This window comes from Mustelus asterias, chromosome 19 (genome assembly GCF_964213995.1).
Source record: "Mustelus asterias chromosome 19, sMusAst1.hap1.1, whole genome shotgun sequence".
NCBI classification, from domain to species: Eukaryota; Metazoa; Chordata; class Chondrichthyes; order Carcharhiniformes; family Triakidae; genus Mustelus; species Mustelus asterias.
Window position 1 is genome coordinate 79,535,114 of NC_135819.1, and position 26,831 is coordinate 79,561,944.

Genomic DNA, 26,831 nt, shown 5'->3' on the forward strand with positions numbered 1-26,831 from the left:
CCCGGCAGCGTGTTCCAGGCACCCACCACCCTCTGTGTAAAAAACGTGTCTCGTACATCTCCTTTAAACCTTGCCCCTCGCACTTTAAACCTATGCCTCCTAGTAACTGATTCTTCCACCCTGGGAAAAAGCTTCTGACTATCCACTCTGTCCATGCCCTTCATAATCTTGTAGACTTCTATCAGGTTGCCCCTCAACCTCCGTCATTCCAGTGAGAACAAACCATGTTTCTCCAACCTTTCCTCATAGCTAATGCCCTCCAGGCAACATCCTGGTAAATCATTTCTGTATCCTCTCCAAAGCCTCCACATCTTTCTGGTAGTGTGGCGACCAGAATTGAACACTACATTCCAAGTGCGGCCTAGCTAAGGTTCTATAAAGCTGCAACATGACTTGCTAATTTTTAAACTCAATGCCCCGGCCGATGAAGGCAAGCATGCCGTATGCCTTCTTGACTACCTTCTCCACTTGCATTGCCACTTTCAGTGACCTGTGTACCTGTACACCCAGATCCCTCTGCCTTTCAATATTCTTAAGGGTTCTGCCATTTACTGTACATTTCCTCTCTGTATTAGACCTTCCAAAATGCATTACCTCACATTTGTACTGGTCTTGAAAACAGACTTGACTCAAACTAACTAAACATAGAGCTGAATACAGAATTATAAGATTTCCGTTATCTCGTATTGAAATTGTTTGGTGCTGGCTGTCTCGAACTTTCATAAACTACTTGCAGCTATAACTGTGAAAAGCTTTGTTTTGGCTTACATTATAATTTCAAAGAATGCAGTCAATTTTTCAAGCTAATCCCAGCATGCCTACTGGGTTTAAAATGTAGTCAAGTTAGCTTTAAAAGCTTAGCATTTAAATGTTCTGCACAGGCAGAAATATCTTAAAATGAAGTCTTTGAATAAATAAAGCAAACCAAACACAGGATCCACAACATTAACCAGTGGGTTATGTTTAAGGAGTGTCTTAAAAGTGGTAGAGAGATGGAGAGGTTTAGGAAGGGAATTCTAAAGCATGGAGCCCAGACAGCTGAAGGAAGGGCCACCAGTGGTGGAGTGATTAAAGTCAGCAACGCTGGAGAGGCCAGAATTAGAGGAGCGCAGGCATTTCCATTTCAGAATTTTGTGAGGCTACAGGAGGGAAACGGGATAGGGAGGGGCGAGGCCATGGGGAGGTTTGAGAACATGTTTGAGAATGTTAAAATCAAGGTGCTGCTTAACCAGGAGCCAGGGTAGGTCACAAGCACAGGTGGGGGTGGTGGGGCAGGGGAAGGGGGGCAGGGGAAGGGGGGCGGGGAAGGAGATTTGGTCAGCAGAGGTTTGGAAAGTGTTGGGTTCATGGAGAATATGGGAGGCTGCCTGAAAGTGCGTGGAATTGTCAACTCTGGAGGCAACAACAGTGTGTGTTAGGTTTCATAATTCATTAGATTTTACCAGTGATGGGCAAATAGATTGATTAATAAGATAAAGTTTTTGGATGAAACAAGCTAGCATTTTAAAAGCAATTTGCAAATTCTTTTCTGTGGCAAAGTGGTCCAAAACAGCCTGAAATTTGATAATGACTTTAGATACCTCCAATGGCCAAGTGTTTAAGGTTTAAGTTGGGAAGTGATGGCCTAGTGGTATTATCACTAGAATATTAATCCAGAAACTCAACTAATGTTCTGGGGACCCGGGTTCGAATCCTGCCACGGCAGATGGTGGAATTTGAATTCAGTTAAAAAAAATCTGGAATTGGAAATCTAATGATGACCATGAAACCATTGTCAATTGTCGGGAAAACCCATCTGGTTCATTAATGTCCTTTGGGGAAGGAAATCTGCCGGCCTTACCTGGTCTGGCCTACATGTGACTCCAGAGCCTCAGCAATGTGGTTGACTCTCAACTGCCCTCCTAGGGCAACTGGGGATGGGCAATAAATGCTGGCCCGCCAGTGATGCCCATGTCCCACAAATGAATAAAAAAAAGTTTATTTACTGGTGTCACAAGTAGGCTTACATTAACACTGCAATGAAGTTACTGTGAAAATCCCCTAGTCGCCACACTCTGGCTCCTGTTTGGGTACACTGAGGAGAATTTAGCATGGCCAATGCACCTAACCAGCATGTCTTTCAGACTGTGGGAGGAAACCAGAGCACCCGGAGGAAACCCGCACAGACACGGGGAGAAGGTGCAGACTCCACACAGACAGTGACCCAAGCCTGGAATTGAACCCGGGTCCCTGGCGCTGGGAGGCAGCATGTGCCACCATGCTGTCCGAGTGTATACTTATCACTCATGAAGGAAGCTAAAACCTCCACAGTACACTGGAACAAAGTATTGAATCATGTAAATGGCAGCACAGTTGAAATATTTGAGGCCAAGTGATCTCCTAGAAGTTTTTAAACCAGGGAGAAGAGATAAAACTCTCTTTGCACTTATGAATGTTTCCTCCACTGCCCTCATATTCCTGAGGGAAACCACCAGGCAGCTGCAAAAACCCTTCTCAGTATATTTGTCCTGTTAGCTTATCAAACAGCAAATCCTTCAATTATTAAAATATAGGTTTCCAAAAAAAGAACAAAGAACAGTACAGCACAGGAACAAGCCCTTCGATCCAGCAAGCCTGCACTGACACATGATGCCTTCCTAAACTAAAGACTTTGTGTCTCTACAAGGTCCCTGTCCAGACCAGCACCGGGTCACAGTGGTTAGCACTGGTTGCCTCACAGTGCTAGTGACCTGGGTTCGATTCCCAGCTTGGGTCACTGTCTGTGTGGAGTTTGCATGTTCTCCCCTTGTCTGCGTGGGTTTCCTCCGGGTGCCCTGGTTTTCTCCCACAGTCCGAAAGATGTGCTGGCTAGGTGCATTGGCTGTGCTAAATTCCTCTTAAATGTTGCTATTGTATCTGTTTCTACCACCCCCTCTGGCGATCTCCAGTCCTCTGGGACCTCTCCTGCACTAAAGAGGGCATGGTGTCAGGATGCTTAACTGCAATATTTTTCCAAATAAAAATAGTTCAGTTTTATAATATTGTTTATGTAATGCGTTACAGTCAGATGCATCCAAAGTGACCTCATGTACCACTTATCCTTCATGCCTTACTCCATGCTGCATCAAGCCAAGGTTATAAAATGCTAATTGGGTCAGCCGGATTTTCTGACCTTCTTATAAACTCACACAAAGTTTTGCTGAAGTTTTGAATTACACAAATTAAAATGGGCTTATATGGCTTTTCCCAATTCATAACTATCTGGTAATGTAGCGAAGATCACTTCTGACGTTAGGGACTGGGGAGACAAGACTTCAATAAAACTTTTCATTAATTGCCAATATCGCTAACATTGCAAGTGGTGTCAAGATTTATCCATGAATCCAACTGCTGCTTGACTTAACATAGAAACATAGGAACATTGATGATAGGAGCAGGAGGAGGCCATTTGGCCCTTTGAGCTTGCACCACCATTCATCACAATCATGGCTGATCATACAATTCAATAGCCTAATCCCGCTTTCTCCCCATAACCTTGGATCCCGTTCGCCTCAAGTGCTATATCCAGCTATCTCTTGAATACATTCAATGTTTTGGCACCAACTACTTCCTGTGGTAATGAATTCCACAGGCTCACCACTCTTTGGGTGAAGAAATGTCTCCTCACCTCCGTCCTAAATGGTCTACCCTGAATCCTCAGACTGTGACCCCAGGTTCTGGACTCCTCCACCATCGGGAACATCCTCCCTGCATCTACCCTGTCTAGTCCTGTTAGAATTTTTGTTGAATCTTTGTCGAGCAGGCTTGAAGGGCCGAATGACCTCCTTCTGCTCCTATCTTCTATGATTCTACGTTAAGTCAAGCAGCAGTTGGGTTCATGTGTAAGTCTTGACACCACTTCCACGCTAGCGATATTGACAATGAATGAAAAGTTTCACTAAAGTCTTGTCTCCCCAGTTCCTAACGTCAGAAGTGATCTTTGCGACATCGCCAGATAGTTATGAATTAGGAAAAGCCCATTTTTAGAATTAAAATTCACTTATTTTGGCCATTCTAAAAGGTATGCTTTCACTGCGACAATGTTCAGTTTAAATATCCTTCTCCCTGGTTTATCGTGCCTTTAAGAACTCAACAAAAGACTAATAATCTGAAGAAAAACTCATTAAAATTTGCTTATCGGGTAAACTGCATTCATTACCTGAACCTGTTTATAATCTGTCTGGATTTTTGAAGGCCTGAGGTTTTACTGAATTATCATTTCTGAGATGTGGAATGTTGTCACAACGAGAGGTACATTTTTAACCTTTTATGGACCCAGGGACATTTCAGCTTCAAAGTTCAACATAAACACAAACTACTGCAGGTGCTGGAATCTGAAACAAAAATAGAAAATGCTGGAAAGTCTCAGCAGGTCTGACAGCATCTGTGGAGAGAGAATAGAGCCAGCGTTTCGAGTCTGGATGGAGCTTTGATGAAGGGTCATCCAAACTCGAAACGTTGGCTCTATTCTCCAGAGATGCTGTCAGACCAGCTGAGATTTTCCAGTATTTTCTATTTTTGTGTCAAAGTGGACTATATTGCAGAAAGTTCTTTGGTAGGTTTGAGGTGCGTAAGCTATACACACATTATGATATTAAATTAGAAAATGCATGGAGCATTAAGTGGGTCAGGCAGCACCTGTGAAGAGGGAAATAATTGATATTTCAGTTGCTGGCTTGTCATCGGTAGTATTTAGCTTTTGGGGCTTTGGTGGCACGGTGGCACAGTAGTTAGCACTGCTGCCTCAGGGACCTGGGTTCGATCCTCGGCTTGGGTCACTGTCTGTGTGGAGTTTGCATGTTCTCTTTGTGTCTGCGTGGGTTTCCTCCGGGTGCTCCGGTTTCCTCCGACAGCCCAAAGATGTGTGGGTTAGGTGCATTGGCCGTGCTAAATTGCCCCTTAGTGTCCCGGGATGTGTAGGTTAGAGGGATTAGTGCAGTAGATATGTGGGGTTATGGAAATAAGGCCTAGGTAGGATTGTTGCTGGTGCAGACTCGATGGGCCGAATGGCCTCCTTCTGCACTGTAGAGATTGTATGATGGTGATTCTATGAAGACATGTTTGGTTTTGTAAATCCCTGCTTTGCTGCATTTATTATTAGATATGTGCAGACAGCCTATGTTATAGAATTTCTGTATCAGTGCAAGTGTACACCTTCCAGACAGTGTAAAGTTCATTGGGTTATTGCACGGAATGGGAGTCTGTTTACTAAAATGTCATTAATGTAAAAGTTATTTTTCCAGTCTTTAAGCTGAGAGCAACTTGAGAAATTCTGCTAAGATTGATTTCATAAGAACATAAGGGGAGTTTCTTCAGAGAATGGGGGGCTCCAGCCCTGTAATTTTCTCCATATTGTTACATGTGTAAAGAGGGAGTTCAGACAGACTTGTGAAGTTATGGCAAAGGAGCAGAAACAACCTCCAAGGAAATTCTATTGCTACAGATCATCCAGCTGTGTGAGTGTGACAGAAGTGAAGGCCTGATTTTATGTCAGACATAAGGAAAACTACAAGGGTCGGGGTGAGTGGCGGGGGGGAGGTGCGTGACTACTTTTTCAAAGAGACAGCATGGGCATGACGGGCCAAATGGCTTCCCTCTCTGCTATAGGTTTCCAAAGTTCTAAGATCTTCCAGAGTATACTAATGTGGCACAGTGGTTAGCACTGCTGACTCCCAGCGCCAGGAGCCTGGGTTCAATTCCCGGCTTGGGTCACTGTCTGTGTGGAGTTTGCACGTTCTCCCTGTGTCTGCGTGAGTTTCCTCCGGGTGCTCCGGTTTCCTCCCACAGTCTGAAAAACGTGCTAGTTAGGTGCATTGGCCATGCTAAATTCTCCCTCAGTGTACCCGAACAGGCGCTGGAGTGTGGTGACTAGGGGATTTTCACAGTAACTTTATTGCAGTGTTAATGCAAGCCTACTTGTAACACTAATAAATAAGTAAACTTTAATGAACAGTTTTGGGAAGGCTAACAGAGGGTGAGTCTTTCCTCTGTGTAATCCTGGAGTGTAGCCATCCGCCATGATCCCATATTGAGAAACCACACCTTGGCACTCTGGGATCTCCAGTGTTCACCTAACGACCCTTCACCTTAGCAACAGTGCCTTTGACCAAATGGCCTGCTTCTGCACTGCAGGGATCTTATGATGTTACGATTTTTGGTGACCAATGGCGGGAGTGTGGGAGCAGGGCGGCTGGAGGCAGGAGAATGTGTGACGGCCCCTGCAGGAATACAGTCCAAACAGAGTTGGCGATCTCTGGACTTGGACACACAACCGTCTGACTCAGCGACAAGAATGTTTTCAAATGAGTCAAGCTGGTGTTGAAATTGGAGAGAAGGGGCCTCTGAATGTCTGACGGTGAGGTAGAGAGGGACACGGAGGCGTCGGAGAGCTATTGTCAGCAGCATGACCCCATGAAAAGACAAGTTCAGACACTAGAGAGTTGGCATCCCACATAATCAGAGGGAGTGAATGAATTTATTTTCCTTAACTTCCATCTGTGTGCTGCATTGGCCAGCTTCCAATGCACTAATCAGGACTGATTAGGATTAAAATGCTCTTGGCCAGAAGAAGAGAACTTTTGAAGATTGCTGTTGGCTCATTGTGCGGAAAAGAAAAAAAATACTTTATCTAATGCAGGTCTAATGGTGACCTTTGACAACATCATGTCTGATTTTTCGAAGGCTTAGCATCCTGAGGCCCTTCTTGTCACATTGTACAATTCCACGTAGCAAGGAGAAATATCCAATATGTAGCAATAGTTGTTATTTCACTTCCACGGGTTTATTGTGTAATATTAAATGAAGGTTCCTCCTATAATCTTGGCAAAGGCTGATTGGTATTTATTGCTTCCAATACACAGTTGGCAGATTGTCTTTACATTGCACGCGGGTCTCGTCGATTTGGAACACCAAGGTTCTGCACCAGCAGACTAAGCGGAAAGCTCAGTTCCTTCTGCCGCTGATGTTTAACACGAAGGCAAAGTAGACACCTTTCATGCCGGACATTAACGAGACTTGGAAAGCCCCCAGAAAATCCAATGCAGCATCTCGTCACTGTTAAAACACTCTTTTAGTCTTCGCTGTAGCTGCTGCAATGTGACATGGTCTGTCGGGGTCTTAGAATCATAGCATCCCTACAGTGCATGGGCGGCAGGGTGGCACAGTGGGTTAGCACTGCTGCCTCACAGCGCCAGGGTCCCAGGTTCGATTCTTGGCTTGGGTCGCTGTCTGTGTGGAGTTTGCACATTCTTCCCGTGTCTGCGTGGGTTTCCTTCGGGTGCTCCGGTTTCCTCCCACAGTCTGAAAGGTGTGCGGGTTAGGTGCATTGACCCGAACAGGCGCCGGAGTGTGGCGACTAGGGGAATTTGACAGTAACTTCATTCGCAGTGTTAATGTAAGCCATACTTGTGACTAATAAACAAACTTAAACTTAAAAACAGAAGGAGGCCATTCAGCCCATTGAGCCTGCACAAACAACAATCGCACCCAGACCCCATCTCCGTAACCCCATGTATTTACTCTAGCTAGTCCCCCTGTCATTAAGGGGAAATTTAGCATGGCCAATCCACCTAACCCGCACATCTCTGGATCCTGAGCATCCCCAAGGAAGTGACTATAATACAAGGTGTAACAGCCCAACCCTAACCTCAACAGCAACAAGTAGAACAACCCATCCCTAACCCCAACAGCAACATATATACATACTTGTAGTACTGGCCAGACCCTGGCTCAGTACTATCTAGTGGGAACCAACGATGGTTCACCACATAATCAATGTGTCCTACAACTGATAAAAGATGGAGAGTGTGAAGGGACGGGCACATATTCAGTGCCTGTGCCCCAGTTGCTGCTAAATCCTGGAACTCAAACTCCTGTCTGACGTCAAAAACAGAAAATGCTGCAAAATCTCAGCAGGTCTGACAACACCTATGAAGAGAGAATAGAGCCAACGTTTTGAGTCTGGATGACCCTTCGTCAGAGCAGTTGGTAGACAGAGCCACTTAACCTGGTGGAGTGCAGCAAATCATTCATCCCTTTCCTGCACTGCTGGGTGGTTCTTCGGTGGATTTCGCAGTGGCCTCCCAGGTCTTGCCCCATTTGACTGATAGTTCCCAGCTGGCAGGTTCGGGACGTGACACTCTTGCTATCATCTTTCACATCGACCCACACAGGAAACCACAGCGCGTCAACTTGACAGTTTTCCGAAATCAGGATCGAACATTTATCAGAGTGATGCCATTGTTTTGTGAAACTCTTGCAACGGAAGAATTTTTAAATCAAAGTTCAGGTTTAGCTGTGTGGTTGAATGTAATTATAATCTGGAGTTATTGAGCAGTCATATAATCTATTCCTGTTCATAGCACGGTGGAGTCTGAATCATTACATGGTTTCAAGAAGGAGACAGATATTTTTCTGATTAAAAAAAACCAGGTTAAAGGGATCTGGAGGACAGGTGGGGAGGTGGATTTGAGACCAGGGGGAGATCAGCCATGAGCAGGCTTGAAGGGCTGAATTTGCCTAATTCTGCTCCTGATTCCTATGTTCCTACTGTCTTTTAAATGGATGTTTCAGAGCCACTATAAATTTCATTTGAGGATAAATAAATATGAAGATCAGAAATTGGAGGAGGCCATTTGGCCCCTCGAGCCTGTTCTGCTATCCAACAAGAAACCTGGCGGATTTGCCAGTAAAATTCTGCACTAGTGTCCCAAGATGTGTAGGTTAGGTAGATGGTAAATGTGTGGGGTTACAAGGATAGGGCAGGGAAGAGGGCCTGGTTAAGATACTCTACCAGAGAGTCGGTGCGGACTCGATGAGCTGAATGGCCTCTTCTGCACTGTAGGGATTCTATGATTCTAAATAGGTAAGAATTCCAACGTATTAGTCATTATATTCAATATCAAATCTATGATTCTATGAAGATCATGGTTGATCTTTTCCTTCCACCTTCCTGTTCTATCCCCATATCATAGAATTTCTACAGTGCAGAAGGAGGCCATTTGGCCCATCACACCTGCACCAGCAACAATCCCACCAAGGCCCTATCCCCGTAACCCCACGTATTTAGCATGGCCAAGCAACCTAACCCGCACATCTTTGGACTGTGGGAGGAAACCGGAGCACCTGGAGGAAACCCACGCAGTCACGGGGAGAATGTGCAAACTCCGCACAGACAGTGATCCGAGGCTGGAATTGAACCCGGGACACAGTCCAAAGATGTGCAGGTTAGGTGGGTTGGCCGTGCTAAATTGATCCTTAGGCCGGAATTTTACCAGCACCCTGATTCCGGGGGCGGGTGAGGCTCGGAGAACGGCATTTTCTGTTGGCCTCAGACGGGATCGTATAAACCTCGGGCGGATTTGCCGGTAAAATTCTGCACTAGTGTCCCAAGATGTGTAGGTTAGGTAGATGGTAAATGTGTGGGGTTACAAGGATAGGGCAGGGAAGAGGGCCTGGTTAAGATACTCTATCAGAGAGTCGGTGCGGACTCGATGAGCTGAATGGCCTCTTCTGCACTGTAGGGATTCTATGATTCTAAATAGGTAAGAATTCCAGCGTATTAGTCATTATATTCAATATCAGTTTAATCTCATGAAATACAGTAATGAGCTTGTTGAACTGCCATGAATCACCAGAATTAAAATGGCCTCCGACGTCTCGCTCTTCTTGTCAATAACCCACAATTCAGTTTGATAGTCAGATATAAGAGCAGCTGGATTCTGAAGGATCGCATTGCCATGGCATTAACTGATCTCAGTGGGAGCCTGCTTCTTATTGCTGCTGTTCTGTGGGAAAGGCAATCCTCGTCTCCCTTGGTACAAACTGATTCCCATTTCCGTCTCCTGACCCTGCCACTGGCACTTCACTGAAATAACTTGCTTAGATCAACATTATTGATGCCTTTCAGCATTTTCAAAGATCTGGCACGTACCCAGAAACTCACTCAGGGCCCAGGCTAATGGATTGGCTTCTCCAGTTTGTTAACTTAAAAATAAATAAGATTTGCAAGTTTTCTTTCCAAGCAATGCTGTTGGCAATTTCACCTTACAAGTTCTGATAAATTACAACCATGCTGATGTACCTTATACTAGGACCAGTGTATCAGTGCGCTGTGTTAGGGCCAGTGTACCAATGCACTGCGCTAGGACCAGTGTACCAGTGTGCTGCTAGGACCAGTGTACCAGTGTGCTGCTAGGACCAGTATACCAGTGTGCTGCTAGGACCAGTATACCAGTGCGCTGCGCTAGGGCCAGTGCACCAGTGCACTGCGCTAGGGCCAGTGCACCAGTGCACTGCGCTAGGGCCAGTGCACCTGTGCACTGCGCTAGGTGCAGTGCACCAGTACACTGCGCTAGGGACAGTGCACTCAGTGCACTGCGCTAGGGCCAGTGTACCAGTGTGCTGCTAGGATCAGTATCCCAGTGCACTGCTAGGGCCAGTGTACCTGTGCACTGTGTTAGAGCCAGCGTACCAGTGCGCAGTACAAGGGCCAGCGTACCAGTGCACTGTAATAGGGCCAGTGTACCAGTGCACTGTGTTAGGGCCAGCGTACCAGTGCACTGTACTGGGGGGCCAGTGTGCCAATGCACTGTACTAGGGCCAGTGTACCAGTGCACTGTACTGGGGCCAATATACCTGTGCACTGTGCTTGTGCCAGTGCACTCAGCGCACTGCGTTAGGGCCAGCATACCAATGCAGGTAACTAGGGCCAGTGTACCAGTGCATTATGTTAGGGCCAGTGTACCAGTGCACTGTGTTAGGGCCAGTGTACCAGCGCGGTGTGCTAGGGCCAGTGTACTAGTGCACTATACTAGGGTCAGTGTACCAGTGCGGTGTGCTAGGGCCAGTGTACTAGTGCACTATACTAGGGCCAGTGTACCAGTGCGGTGTGCTAGGGCCAGTGTGCCAGTGCGCTGTACTAGGGCCAGTGTACCAGCGCGGTGTGCTAGGGCCAGTGTACCAGTGCGATGTACTAGGGCCAGTGTACCAGTGCGGTGTGCTAGGGCCAGTGTACCAGTGCGGTGTGCTAGAGCCAGTGTACCAGTGCGATGTGCTAGGGCCAGTGTACCAGTGCACAGAGCTAGGGCCAGTGTACCAGTGCACAGAGCTAGGGCCAGTGTACCAGTGCACAGAGCTAGGGCCAGTGTACCAGTGCACAGAGCTAGGGCCAGTGTACCAGTGCACAGAGCTAGGGCCAGTGTACCAGTGCACAGAGCTAGGGCCAGTGCACCAGTGCACTGCGCTACGGCCAGTGTACCAGTGCACAGAGCTAGGGCCAGTGTACCAGTGCACAGAGCTACGGCCAGTGTACCACATTACACTTGTGATTCAAAGGGGTGAACTTTGCCATGAGCGTTGGGAAGCTGCTGTCGGGATCAGAGTTGGGAACATGCTCAAGGTGGCAGCGCACCTCATGGCTGAATTTTATGGGCACCCCCCTTACCCCCGATCTCCCAGGGGGGCGTGAAAGGCCTCTGTTCCCTCCAGCGGGGTCAGCTCCCTGCCTCTGTTTGTGGGGAGCAGTTGTAAGTGCCGCTGGAGGGAACTGCTCCCAGTGGGGGGGGTGGGGGGGGGCGGGGGGAGGGGAGCCCGCAGAATCCCGTCCCGGGCCTGCTAACCATACAGTAATGTCAATTTCCATGATATTTCCATATGGTAATCAGCCCCGTGCAGAAGGAGGTCATTCGGCCCATCGAGCCTGTACTGACAACAATCCCACCCAGGCCCCATCCCCGTAACCCCATGTATTTACCCTGACGCTAAGGGGCAATTGTTCTAGATTCCCAATCAGTGGAAACATTACCACCGAGGTACCATGACAAACACCAGCCAAAAAACCAACTCTGGGAGACAGGCAGAGGCCGTGGCCCCCATCGACGATTCCTGCTAACCAGCTGCTGTTGATGTCTCCTGGCCCCTGTGCTACTAGAACAGGATGTGGAGATGCCGGCGTTGGACTGGGGTAAACACAGTAAGAAGTTTAACAACACCAGGTTAAAGTCCGACAGGTTTATTTGGTAGCAAAAGCCACACAAGCTTTCGGAGCTCCAAGCCCCTCACCTGAAGAAGGGGCTTGGAGCTGGTGTTGTTAAACTTCCTACTAGAACAGTGCAGCGGACTGGGAGAATCCCCCCCCACCGCCCCTCGATATATGTGCAGGAGAAAGAGGCAAAGTAATTAAAAGAGAAAATCAATAAGTTATGCAAATTTTGTTTCATTCTGTGTCTTAAGTGGAAATACTCCTGTTTAGCAACAGAAATCTTGTGCACAAAGTTGAGTTCATAGAATCATAGATAGAATCATAGAATTATAGTTCAGCGACTTGCTGGACTTAGTTCATTGACCATGACAATGAACTGGGTGGAATTCATTGATTGACTTATTCCTATGTGGTTGCATCGCATTGGCTGTAAAGCACTTTGAGTTGCCATGAGGTTGTGAAAGGCGCTATACAAATGTAAACTCTCTTCCTTTCCTTTCCTTCTTTTCCTTCTGATTGAAGAAAGACCAGTCATTCAATTCTAGCAGAGAAATGTTATTTTCAATGTTATATTCTCAGACTAGTGGACTTCTGGAGACACTGAAACAGCAACCAGTGCAGCAGTGCAGCTAAAAATAAGACCTTTCTACATTTGTGCGTTTTGCTGTTGAGCTCTGCCTGTATTCTCGAGATATATCTCTCCCCGGTGTACATAAATGCAGCAACCAGCAATGAGCTAATTTTACACTCTGGACAGTAAAACCGGGGCTTTCACAGTGGCTGTTGTGACTGCAATGAATGCAAACTCCAATATCCTGTTTCACTGTGAATAGTGAACAAGGGCTCACTGATTTCTCCAATCATAAATTAAAATAGTCTTGCTTTCCAAATAAAATCTAGGTGTTCTTTTCAGCCCGGTGGAAGGTTCCATTCATCCCTCGTGCTGTATTATGTTGGTGTGAGTTGTTTTGTATTTCTGCTGAATTGCTACCCTCAATATAGGAATCATAGAATCCCTGCAGTACAGAAGGAGGCCATTCGGCCCATCGAGCCTGTACCGACCACAATCCCACCCAGGCCCTATTCCCATAACCCCACACATTTACCCCACTAATCCCCCTGACACCAGGGTCAATTTAGCATGGCCAATCAACCTAACCCGCACATCTTTGGAGTGTGGGAGGAAACCGGAGCACCCGGAGGAAACCCAACGCAGACACGGGGAGATCGTGCAGACTCCGCACTGTCAGTGACCCGAGGCCTGAATTGAACCCGGGTCCCTGGCACTGTGAGGCAGCAGTGTTAACCACTGTGCCACCCACAAGGCTCTGTTAAAATACAAATCTGATCATTTTGCAACCTTGTGGTGGTAAATACATGAATGGATACGTTGAAGCTTGACTCAGTGCTAACACTCTGTGTTCAGACCCCATTCTATTGCTTGAGCTCCTGGAGGCCGCCAAGCAGAACACAACCAGATTAAACATGGAAACATAGAAACTAGAAGCAGGAGTAGGTCATTTGGCCCTTCGAGCCTGTTCCGCCATTCATTTTGATCATGGCTGATCATCAAATTCAATATCTTCTCCCCATTTCCCTCGATCGTTTTAGCCCCAAGAGCTATATCGAATCTCTTCTTGAAATCACACAACAGTTTGGCCTCAATTACTTTCTGTGGCAGTGAATTCCATACATTCACCACCCTCTGGGTGAAGACAAGAAGAAAAGCCATGATCTTATCAAATGACAGAGCAAGCTTATTGTCCGATTGGCCTACTCCTCCTATTTTGTGTGTTTGCACAATCCATGTTGCTATTTCAGAACAGTACCCCAACACCGTCAGGGGTGCCATCCCTGGATAAGATGTTATACAGCGAGCAGAGAGCCCAATTTTAACTCTGAATGGTATAAGAGAATAGGTTTTTGAATGAGTTAAAATCTCACCCCATCTCAGTCTTCTCAGGAGGATAATAAAAATCACTAAGAAGCAGAGCAGCAGAATTTTCCCAGTCCTGACCAACATTAATCGCTCAATAAGCATCGTGATAAAGCACATTGTAAGGTTATTTATCTCGCTGCAGTTTGTGGGATCATGCTATGTGCACCGTGGTTAGCACCACCATATGAAAGTTACACAATTAATCCGTACCTCAGTGGCTTCACTCTAAGATCATGAAAGGTATGATATATAGAACATAGAAAGCCACAGCACAAACAGGCCCTTCGGCCCACAAGTTGCGCCGATCACATCCCCACCTCTAGGCCTATCTATAGCCCTCAATCCCATTAAATCCCATGTACTCATCCAGAAGTCTCTTAAAAGACCCCAACGAGTTTGCCTCCACCACCACCGACGTCAGCCGATTCCACTCACCCACCACCCTCTGAGTGAAAAACTTACCCCTGACATCCCCCCTGTACCTACCCCCCAGCACCTTAAACCTGTGTCCTCTCGTAGCAACCATTTCAGCCCTTGGAAATAGCCTCTGAGAGTCCACCCTATCCAGACCCCTCAACATCTTGTAAACCTCTATCAGGTCACCTCTCATCCTTCGTCTCTCCAGGGAGAAGAGACCAAGCTCCCTCAACCTATCCTCATAAGGCATGCCCCCCAATCCAGGCAACATCCTTGTAAATCTCCTCTGCACCCTTTCAATGGCATCAACATCTTTCCTGTAATGAGGTGACCAGAACTGCGCGCAGTACTCCAAGTGGGGTCTAACCAGGGTCCTATAAAGCTGCAGCATTATCTCCCGACTCCTAAACTCAATCCCTCGATTAATGAAGGCTAGTACGCCATACGCCTTCTTGACCGCATCCTCCACCTGCGAGGCCGATTTAAGAGTCCTATGGACCCGGACCCCAAGGTCCTTCTGATCCTCTACACTGCTAAGAATGGTACCCTTCATTTTATACTGCTGCTCCATCCCATTGGATCTGCCAAAATGGATCACTACACACTTATCCGGGTTGAAGTCCATCTGCCACTTCTCCGCCCAGTCTTGCATTCTATCTATGTCTCGCTGCAACTTCTGACATCCCTCCAAACTATCCACAACACCACCTACCTTGGTGTCGTCAGCAAACTTACCAACCCATCCCTCCACTTCCTCATCCAGGTCATTTATGAAAATGACAAACAGCAAGGGTCCCAGAACAGATCCCTGGGGCACTCCACTGGTCACTGACCTCCACGCAGAGAAAGACCCCTCCACAGCCACTCTCTGCCTTCTGCAGGCAAGCCAGTTCTGGATCCACAAGGCAACAGCCCCTTGGATCCCATGCCCTCTCACTTTCTCAAGAAGTCTTGCATGGGGGACCTTATCGAACGCTTTGCTGAAGTCCATATAGACCACATCCACCGCTCTTCCTTCGTCAATGTGCTTGGTCACATTTTCAAAGAACTCAACCAGGCTCGTAAGGCACGACCTGCCCCTGACAAAGCCGTGCTGACTACTTTTGATCATACTAAACTTCTCTAGATGATCATAAATCCTGTCTCTCAGGATCCTCTCCATCAACTTACCAACCACTGAGGTTAGACTCACCGGTCGGTAATTTCCCGGGCTGTCCCTGTTCCCTTTCTTGAATATAGGGACCACATCCGCAATCCTCCAATCCTCCGGAACCTCTCCCGTCTCCATCGACGATGCAAAGATCATCGCCAAAGGCTCCGCAATCTCCTCCCTCGCCTCCCACAGTAACCTGGGGTACATCCCATCCGGTCCCGGCGACTTACCAACCTTGATGCCATTCAATAGTTCCAACACATCCTCTTTCTTTATGTCCACATGCTCGATCCTTTCTGTCCTCCGCAATCCAGCAGTACAACCACCCAGATCCCTTTCCACCGTGAATACCGAGGTAAAGTATTCATTAAGCACCTCCGCCATTTCTAACGGTTCCGCACAAACTTTTCCCCCTTCACCTTTTAAGGGTCCTATGCCTTCACATCTCATCCTTTTACTCTTGACATATTTGTAGAAAGCCTTGGGATTCTCCTTAATCTTACCCGCCAAGGTCTTCTCATGACCCCTTCTCGCTCTCCTAATTTCCTTCTTAAGCTCCTTCCTACATCGCGTATACTCCTCTAAATCCTTAACACCTCCTAGCTCTCTGAACCTTCTGTACGCCTCTCTTTTCTTATTTACCAGGTTCATCACAACCTTCGTGCACCACGGTTCCCGTACCCTACCAACACCCCCCTGTCTCATCGGAACGTTGTCATGCAGAGCTCCAGACAAACATTCCTTGAAAATCCTCCACTTTCCTTCGGTACTTTTCCCCAAGAATGCCTCCTTCCAATTTACCCGTCTAATTTCCTCCCTGATGACACTGTATTTCCCTTTACTCCAGAGAAACACTTTCCTAGCCTGCCTGATCCTATCTCTTTCCAATGCTATCGTGAAGGAGATAGAATTATGATCGCTATCCCCAAGATGCTCACCCACCGAGAGATCCTCCACCTGTCCAGGTTCATTAGCCAGCACCAGATCAAGAACAGCCTCTCCTCTAGTAGGCTTATCCACATACTGTGTCAGGAAACTCTCCTGGACACACCTAACAAACTCCTCTCCATCCAAACCCCTAGCCCTAGGGATATTCCAATCTATGTTTGGGAAATTAAAATCTCCCATCACGACAACTCTGTTATTCCTACATCTCTCCAGGATCTGTTTCCCCATCTGCTCCTCAACATCTCTGTTACTATTGGGCGGCCTATAGAAAACACCCAGCAAAGTTACCGACCCCTTCCTGTTCCTAACCTCCACCCACAGAGATTCCGTAGTCAGTCCCTCCACGGCGTCCACCTTCTCTACAGCCGTGACACTATCCCTGATCAACAGTGCCACTCCCCCCCCTCTCTTGCCTCCCTCCCTGTCCTTCCTGAAACATCTAAAACCCGGCACCTGAAGCACCCAGTCCTGTCCCTGAGACATCCAAGTCTCCGTAATGGCCACCACATCACAATTCGAAGCAGCAATCCACGCTCCAAGCTCATCCACTTTATTCACTACACTCCTGGCATTAAAATAGACACATCTCAGACCTTCAGCCTGAGCACTTCCCTTCTCCCTCACTCGTCTAACCTCCCTCTTACCCTGTCTACATTCCTTATCTATTTGCGAGCTAACCTCCTCGCTCTCAGTCCCCTCATTTCGATTCCCTCCCCCCAACCTTTCTAGTTTAAAGTCTCTCCAGTAGCCTTAGCCAACCTTCCCGCCAGGATATTGGTCCCCCTGGGATTCAAGTGCCACCCGTCTTTTTTAAACAGGTCACACCTGCCCCTAAAGAGGTCCCAATGATCCAAGTACCCAAATCCTTGTCCCTTGCTCCAGTCCCTCAGCCACGCATTAATTCTCCACCGATTCCTGTTCTCACTCTCCCGCGGCACAGGCAGCAATCCTGAGATTACTACCTTTGCATTCCTCTTTCTCAGCTGTCTACCCAACTCCCTATATTCTCTTTTCATGACCCCTTCCCTCTTTCTACCTATGTCAGCAGTACCTATATGCATCACGACCTTGGGCTCCTCTCCCTCCCCCTTCAGGATTTCTGGGACTCGACCAGAGACATCCCGGACCCCTGCACCAGGGAGGCAAACCACCATCCGAGAGTCCCGTCTGTGTCCGCAAAAACGCCTATCTGACCCTCTCACCGTAGAGTCCCCAATTAGCACTACCCTCCTTTCCTTACCCCTTTGCACTACTGGGCCAGGCTCAGCTCCAGAGACACTGCCACCGCTGCTTCCCCCAGGTGGGCTGTCCACCCCAGTAGTACTCAGACAGGAGTACTTATTATTAAGGGGCACATCCACCGGGGTGCTCACCATCACCCGAGCTTTCTCCTTCCTCACTGTTACCCAGTTACCCTCCTCCCGTGGTCCCGGTGTGACCACCTGCCGATAGCTCCTGTCAATGACCTCCTCACTATCCCTAACCCGGCGAAGGTCCTCGAGCTGCAATTCCAGTTCCCTAACATGGTCCCTTAGGAACCGCAGCTCAACGCACCCAGCACAGATATGGTCGCCTGGGAGGCTAGGAGCCTCCAGGACCTCCCACATCCTACATTGGGAACAACATACTGGCCTGACAGTCATACTTGCCCTTTTAAACACAGGGAAAAAAGTGAATGAAGATTATTCCTCTCCCTGCTCGCCCTTTCTGCCTAAGCCCGATGAGCCAAAGCCCCTCAGTTCTCACTCAGCTCCGTCTCACTCCGCTGCCCGCTCCCAACGCTGCCCGCTAGATAGTGGGATAGTGGATATATAATATATAATTGTGAATTCTTTCTATTACTCTGATGTTGCAAAAGATTTGCACTTATATTGCCTTTTTCACAACACCCCAAAGTGTTTTACAAACAGTGCAGTACTTTTTGAAGTGTAATCACCGTTGTAACATAGGAAGCACAGCAGCCGATATGCACACAACTTTGTGATAAAGGCCAAATAATCGGTTCTTTTGCAATGCCCATTGAGGGATCAATATTGGCCTGGACACCGTGGATAATTCCAGTGTTTTCTTTGAAGTCATGGGATCTTCCACATCCACCTGAAAGAAGAGAGAGGATTGCTGGCAATGCAGCATTCCCTCACTCCCTGCACTTGAGCACCAGCCTTGATTTGTTGTGCTTAAGCTCTCGAGTAGAACTTGGACCTGAACTTTGTGACTCAGAGGCAACTCTGACCATGTGCCATGTAGAGGTAGAATGTAGTCTGCTCTCGATCAGAAACGTCTTGCTCTCTCGCTGGGGGCAGAATATGAAGGCACTCTCTTTCTCGCTTGTCCCAGTGGCATAAACGTCTGAGGGTGATTGATGGATGGGGTGAATGGAGCCATCTTAATGCCCTCATGGTTACTTCTACAGCACCATTAAGATCATCACCAAGCCAATATTTTGAGTCCTGGTTCTGTGTATATCCATAGAATCAGAGAATCCCTACAGTGCAGAAGGAGGCCATTCAGCCCATCGAGTCTGCACCGACCACAATCCCACCCAGGCCCTATTCCCGTAACCCAATATATTTACCCTGCGAATCCCTAACACTAGAAGCAATTTAGCACAGCCAGTCAACCGAACACACACATCTTTGGAGAGTGGGAGGAAACCGGAGCACCAGGAGGAAACCCACGCAGACATGGGGATAATGTGCAAACTCCACACAGACAGTAACCCGAGGCTGGAATTGAACCCGGGCCCCTGATGCTATTCCTGGGATAGTTTAGCGCAGCATTAGGTAGATTCAAGCTGATTTTCAATCACAAATATGGAGAATATGGGTACTGTGGCTAAAAGGTCACTGTCCTTATAAAACACTGGATAGAAACAGGTCCCTGTGGCAGCGGGGGTTAAGAATCAGGGATCACACATTTAAGGTGATTGGCAAAAGAGGCAAAGTCAACATGAGAAGACATTTTTTACGCAGCAAGTGATTGGGATCTGGACCACGCTGCCTGACAGGATGGTAGGTTCAATCCTGGCTTTCAAAGGAAGTAGTCTCACGACACCAGCTTAAAGTCCAACAGAATTATTTGGAATCACAAGCTTTCGGAGCGCTGCTCCATCATCAGGTGAGGCTTTCAAAGGGGACTTAGCTAAGCACCCGCAGATGTAACCTTGCACGGTTATAGGGAAGGGAAGTTGGATTAGCTGAATTGCTCTTGCAGAGAAGCAGCATGAACTTAGTGGGCCGAATGGCCTCCTTTTGCCCTGTAACCAGTTGGTGACACTAATGTGGATTTGTCAGGTGTTTGATGTGTAGACTCTTAAGCAAGATTGGTGCTGTGTGTCTCTGCCACACAACAGACCAAATCGCCGTCCAAGTAAAAATGGTTTGTGTTTAGATGGAAAACAACAGGTTTTTTTTTTCTTTTATATTCTGCAAATATCTCCTTTTCTGCTTGTTTCCTAGGGTGTCAGGCGGGGAATTGTTTGACAGGATTGTGGAGAAGGGCTTTTATACCGAGAAGGATGCCAGCACTCTGATACGGCAGGTTCTGGATGCCGTGCAGTATCTACACAAATTGTGCATTGTTCACCGAGACTTGAAGGTAGGTTCCTGACGTCCTGTTATGACTTGTCTGTGTAATAGATAAAGAAAGCTTTGCAATGCGATGAGCAGCAATAAGCAGAAGGTTAGAACCAAAAGTGACCTTTGCAGAAGGATTAATGTTCATGTCTTTGTGACATTTCCAACTGATTTTCCCCGTCGCAAGGGCTACAGCCAATAAATGACAGTCTTCTTGGCATTTTCAATCTTTTAATTTTTATCATATCTATAAACACATTAACTGTGAAATTCCTCCGGGGTTTAGCCAGACTTTTACTAGCCCTCTGCTCTGAAACCAACATAATGTTCCAGAAAATGGTGGCACTTGTTGTGCAGGGTCTTCACAATTTCGAAGCTTCCTGGCTACTTGGTTGGGGTGCGGGAGAGCAGTGGGGCATGAGAGTTAGGGCAGAATCACTATCCACACCTTAGGGGATGGAGGAAAGGGCACAGACTCCCTAAACAGGGCCTTGTGTCCCTGAGGTTAGAAGGCAACTTAGTGATTGCCCCAACTAGCCCCATAATAATAAAGTTTCTTCTCTTTGACCCTGAGGATCCAGCAGTCAAGGGGACCTGATAAGTATCCTTATTAATTCACTCATTAGGGTGGCATAGAGGGCGGCACGGTGGCACAGTGGTTAGCACTGCTGCCTCACAGCGCCAGGGACCCTTTTAAACTTACACTTACACTTTTAAAAGTGTTTAGACAGTTACATGGGTAAGATGGTTATAGAGGGGTATCGGCCGAACGCGGGCAATTGGGACTAGCTTAGGGGTTTAAAAAAAAGGGTGGCATGGACAAGTTGGGCTGAAGGGCCTATTTCCATGCTGTAAATCTCTATGACTCTATGACCTGTGTTCGATTCCCGGCTTGGGTCACCGTCTGTGTGGAGTTTGCACATTCCCCCCCCATGTCTGCGTGGGTTTCCTCCGGATGCTCCGGTTTCCTCCCACAATCCAAAGATGTGCTGGTTGGGTGGATTGGCCATGCTAAATTGCCCCTTAGTGTCAGGAGGACTAGCTAAGGTAAATGCATGGGGATAGGTCCTGGGTGGGGCTGTGGTTGATGCAGACTCGATGGGCCAAATGGCCTCCTTCTGCACTGTAGGGATGGTGTGATTCCCTGGCTATGGTGAATGTGTAGGTAAGTGGAGTTGAGGGCGAGATGAGATGGTCGTATTAAATGGTGGGGCAGGCTCGAGGGGCTGGATTGCTCACTGCTGCTCCTGGTTCTTACGATTCGTATAATTAACATCAGAGAAATAGCTTCTCTTTATCATTATCACAATATGGGAGCTTGCTGTGCACAAATTTGCTTCCTACACTATAAGAATGACTGCACTGCAAAATTACTTCATTATAAGGTGCTTTGCAATGTCCACAGATTATTCAAAATGGGATTATGAATGTAAATTTTTTTTCTTATGAACAATGTCACTGAGCGATTGATTCCAAATTGTTGCTAATCACTAAATCTGGGCTGCTCAAAGTGAGATTTCTCCTGACTTCCAGAAGAAGTTATACATGTGACGGCCAGAATTCTCCGACCTCGCCCGCGGCTGGGATTCTCCGGTCCCGCTGCAGTGAATGGAGGTTTGGCTGAGCGCCGAATTCTCCGTTCCCGCTGAAAGCAGTAGCAGGGGGGCATCCGAAACCGGAGAATTCCGGTCAAGATCTTTGAAGAAATGTTATTCCATCGGAGACAGCTAACATATGGAGACTGTCACTTCGCAGCTCCTTTCCAATCTAGGAGATTGAGCCAAGGTTCTTTTTTCCTGAATATGGTGATAATCCTGCCACACAGGATCATATTGCTAACATATCTTCAATCACCGGCATCACTGTTGTATCTTGTTAGAGCTGTATGTCAAGGATAATGCCCTGTTGTAACTTGATGCAGCTCATTTGTACAGCCAGGACGATATGATCTTTTAGCCTAATGACTGCACAAAAGGCCTTTGTAAAGTAAAATTACTTAAAGATCACATCATCTAAAATTAATTTCAAAATTAAACAGAGTCTGGGTAATCTGCAATGATTGATACAACGTCGGGGATTTAAAATGGACCCAGCAGAATTTGCTTTGTCTGTACCAATTGTATTTGCGGGCCTGTCCAGCAGTACCGGTGATTCAGTGTGGCTGTAATTCCTTCGTTTAAAACTAGATGTTGCAATTTTACACTGCGGTCACAGAGCTGCCAGAACTCAGGATGTTGTTCCTCTGGCATGAAGAGCTTCCAGCAATCCACCCAATCTCTGTGAAATTACTCAGGCTAGTACTTCTTAAAGTGGTAACTGAATCTAATCAACAAATCCTCTAGTCCTGAGTACATCCACATACCAACAATTTCCATTTATAAAACAGCCTTAATGCAATGACATCTCCAGGGACACATAGAAACATAGAAGATAGGAGCAGGAGGAGGCCATTTGGCCCTTCGAGCCTGCTCCGCCATTCATCACGATCATGGCTGATCATCCAATTCAATAGCCTAATCCTGCTTTCTCTCCATAACCTTTGATCCCATTCGCCCCAAGTGCAATATCCAGCCGCCTCATGAATACATTCAATGTTTTGGCATCAACTACTTCCTGTGGTAATGAATTCCACAGGCTCACCACTCAAAGAACAAAGAACAAAGAACAGTACAGCACAGGAAACAGGCCCTTCGGCCCTCCAAGCCTGTGCCGCTCCTTGGTCCAACTAGACCAATCACTTGTATCCCTCCATTCCCAGGCTGCTCATGTGACTATCCAGGTAAGTCTTAAACGATGTCAGCGTGCCTGCCTCCACCACCCTACTTGGCAGCGCATTCCAGGCCCCCAACACCCTCTGTGTAAAAAACGTCCCTCTGATGTCTGAGTTATACTTCGCCCCTCTCAGCTTGAGCCCGTGACCCCTCGTGATCGTCACCTCCGACCTGGGAAAAAGCTTCCCACTGTTCACCCTATCTATACCCTTCATAATCTTGTATACCTCTATTAGATCTCCCCTCATTCTCCGTCTTTCCAAGGAGAACAACCCCAGTCTACCCAATCTCTCCTCATAGCTAAGACCCTCCATACCAGGCAACATCCTGGTAAACCTTCTCTGCACTGTCTCCAATGCCTCCACGTCCTTCTGGTAGTGCGGCGACCAGAACTGGACGCAGTACTCCAAATGTGGCCTAACCAGCGTTCTATACAGCTGCATCATCAGACTCCAGCTTTTATACTCTATACCCCGTCCTATAAAGGCAAGCATACCATATGCCTTCTTCGCCACCTTCTCCACCTGTGTTGCCACCTTCAAGGATTTGTGGACTTGCACACCTAGGTCCCTCTGTGTTTCTATACTCCTGATGACTCTGCCATTTATTGCATAACTCCTCCCTACATTATTTCTTCCAAAATGCATCACTTCGCATTTATCCGGATTAAACTCCATCTGCCACCTCTCCGCCCAATTTTCCAGCCTATCTATATCCTGCTGTATTGCCCGACAATGCTCTTCGCTATCCGCAATTCCAGCCATCTTCGTGTCATCCGCAAACTTGCTGATTACACCAGTTACACCTTCTTCCAAATCATTTATATATATCACAAATAGCAGAGGTCCCAGTACAGAGCCCTGCGGAACACCACTGGTCACAGACCTCCAGCCGGAAAAAGACCCTTCGACCACTACCCTCTGTCTCCTATGGCCAAGCCAGTTCTCCACCCATCTAGCCACTTCTCCTTGTATCCCATGAGCCTTAACCTTCTTAACCAACCTGCCATGTGGGACTTTGTCAAATGCCTTACTGAAATCCATATAGACGACATCTACGGCCCTTCCTTCATCAACCGTTTTTGTCACTTCCTCAAAAAACTCCACCAAATTTGTAAGGCACGACCGCCCTCTTACAAAACCATGCTGTCTGTCACTAATGAGATTGTTTCGTTCTAAATGCACATGCATCCTGTCTCTAAGAATCCTCTCCAACAACTTCCCTACCACGGACGTCAAGCTCACCGGCCTATAATTTCCTGGGTTATCCCTGCTACCCTTCTTAAACAACGGGACCACATTCGCTATCCTCCAATCCTCAGGGACCTCACCCGTGTCCAAAGAAGCGACAACAATTTCCGTCAGAGGCCCAGCAATTTCACCTCTCGTCTCCCTGAGCAGTCGAGGATAGATGCCATCAGGCCCTGGGGCTTTGTCAGTTTTAATGTTCCCTACTCTTTGGGTGAAGAAATGTCTCCTCGCCTCCGTCCTAAGTGGCCTATCCTGAATCCTCAGACTGTGACCCCTGGTTCTGGATGCCCCCACGGGAATATCCTCCTTGCATCTACCCTGTCTAGTCCTGTTAGAATTTTATAAGTCTCTATGAGATCCCCACTCATTCGTCTCCTGCAGTGTTGGCAAATCTGACACAAAACTGCAACAGGATAAAAGGGAGGGAAAGAGGTTTTAAGAAATAGTCTTCAAGGAGGAGGGAAGATTGAGAAGTGGAGAGAATTCCAAAACTAAAGGCTCAGGCAGCTGAAGGCACAGCTTCCAACAGTGTGGCGAATGTCCAGAATTGGGAGAAAGGTGATATTTCGAAGGAGACCGGAGCCGGTGAAGGTTTGAGAGATGGAATGGGAGCGAGGAGGCCACGGAGGGATTTAAAAACAAGGATGAGAATTTTTCAAGTTGCTTAATCGGAAATCAACATAAGTCAGCAAGTGAAGGGGTAAACATAGAAACAATGAACCCTTACAGTGCAGGAAGAGGTCACTCGGCCCATCGAGTCTGCACCGAAAACAATCCCACCCAGGCCCCATCCCCGCAACCCTACATATTTACCCCGCTAATCCCTCTAACCTATGCATCCTGGACCACCAAAGGGCAATTTAGCATGGCCAATGCACATCTTTGGATTGGGTAATGGATGAACAGTGATTGGTACAAGTTAGGGTACTAACAGCAGCATTTCTGATGAGCTGATGTTGATGGAATGTGGGAGGCTTCTCAGGAGGATATCGGAATATTCAAGATTGAAGGTAGCAAAGGGATGGGGGAGGGTTTCAGCTGCTGAGAGGATGAGGGCGGGCAGTGACGGGTGATGTGATGAAGGTGAAAGTATCCAGTTATTTTGGCAGTGAGACAGTGTTTCCTGTAGCACTTCCCTTCAGCAATACCTTCCTATTAAGGTGTCAGTTCCTGTTCACGTGATGGTGGCAGCTTTCCAGTCGCAGTGACAGAGAGCAAACATCTCTTTGGGCTGTTTTAGTGAATGCTTCTGATCACAGCAGGTGAACCGAGTTGGAAAGTTTCATTGACTGACACCAGCTGTGTTCAGACTATGTGACCATTAACCTACTATTAAACATCAGATAGAAAATGGAATCCCTACAATGCAGAAGGAGGCCATTCGGCCCATCGAGTCTGCACCAACCACAGTCCCACCCAGGTCCTATCCGCATAACCCCATGCATTTACCCGAGCTAGTCCCCCTGACACTATGGGGCAATTTAGAATGGCCAATCCACCTAACCCGCACATCTTTGGACTAACAGAACATTTTACCCACCATATCCCCATAATCCTACACACTTACCATGACCAATCACTTAACCGACACATCTTTGGACACTAAGGGGTAATTTCCCATGGCCAATCCACCTAACCTGCACATCTTTGGAGTGTGGGTGGAAACCAGAGCACCCGGAGGAAACCCACGCAGACACAGGGAGAAGGGGCAAACTTCACACAGTCACCTGAGGCTGGAATTGAATATAATCATTATATTACTTCAAGTGTAGGTACTTAATTCACGAGTTCACACCATCAGCCTCAGTAAATGGACTCAACCATGTCATTTGATAATCACTCCCGCACTCAGAATTTAAATTATGCTGGCAATCAGACTCAGACAAATGTTAAAGGTAGGCTTCATTCATAGGATGTAGCTATCAATGGTATTTAGTGCCCAGTACTAATTGCCCACGAGAGGATAATGGTGAGCTGCCTATTTGAATACAACTGAGTGTCTTTCTGGGTCATTTCAGAGGGCAGTTAAGCATCCACCACACTGCTGTGGGTCTGGAGTAACATCTGGGGGATTTTCACAGTAACATCATTGCAGCGTTAATGTAAAAACCTACCTGTGGCACTAATAAATAAACTTATAAACTTAAACTTAGGCCAGACCAGGTAAGGACGGCAGATTTCTTTCCCTAAAGGACATTAGTTTCGTGGTCACTGTTACTGCAATTAACTTCTGTAATAAGTCCTCGGAAGCAGAAGTCCCTTCACCAAAATCCCTTTATTTACAAGTCTGACAACAGCATACAGAGTGCTTTCAGTTAACAATCTGCACTCGGATTGCCAGAGGAACTGACACTCCTGGTTAAATACAAAGCAGCAATTTGGCCCTTAATCAGGGAGTTAATATTCCAACAGGCCTACCTCAATTGCCTGATTAAAGTCATTATAAGTTCTTATTCAAGATTTAATTATTTTGATTTAAATTCTGCCACTGCCATTTAGTCATATCTCCAAATCATTAATCCAGTTTTATAGTCCTGGATTATTAGTCCAGGATTATTAGTCCAGAAACATCTCCACTATGCTACTGTGCCCCACATTAGCTGTTATTAACCATTTTCCCTCAATGTTTTTAAATAATTGAATTCATTGCCTCACTACATTTTTCAGTGAATTCTGATATGGCAGTCCATTTAATTTAAAAAATAGGATTCTTTCAGTTTGACCTGATGCAGCTAGATTGGAATTGACAACACGGTAGAACATTCCAGGACCCGGATTCA

At 47.0% G+C, this 26,831-nt stretch overlaps 1 protein-coding gene across 1 annotated transcript in view; it reads left to right on the forward strand.

The window, feature by feature from the left end:
* Positions 1-26,831, forward strand: part of camk1da (calcium/calmodulin-dependent protein kinase 1Da) — a 136,653-nt gene that overhangs the window by 15,091 nt on the left and 94,731 nt on the right. Inside the window, exon 3 of the mRNA XM_078234640.1 lies at positions 19,914-20,052. Coding sequence (XP_078090766.1) covers positions 19,914-20,052 — 139 coding nt within the window. The remainder of the gene's footprint in view (positions 1-19,913; positions 20,053-26,831) is intronic.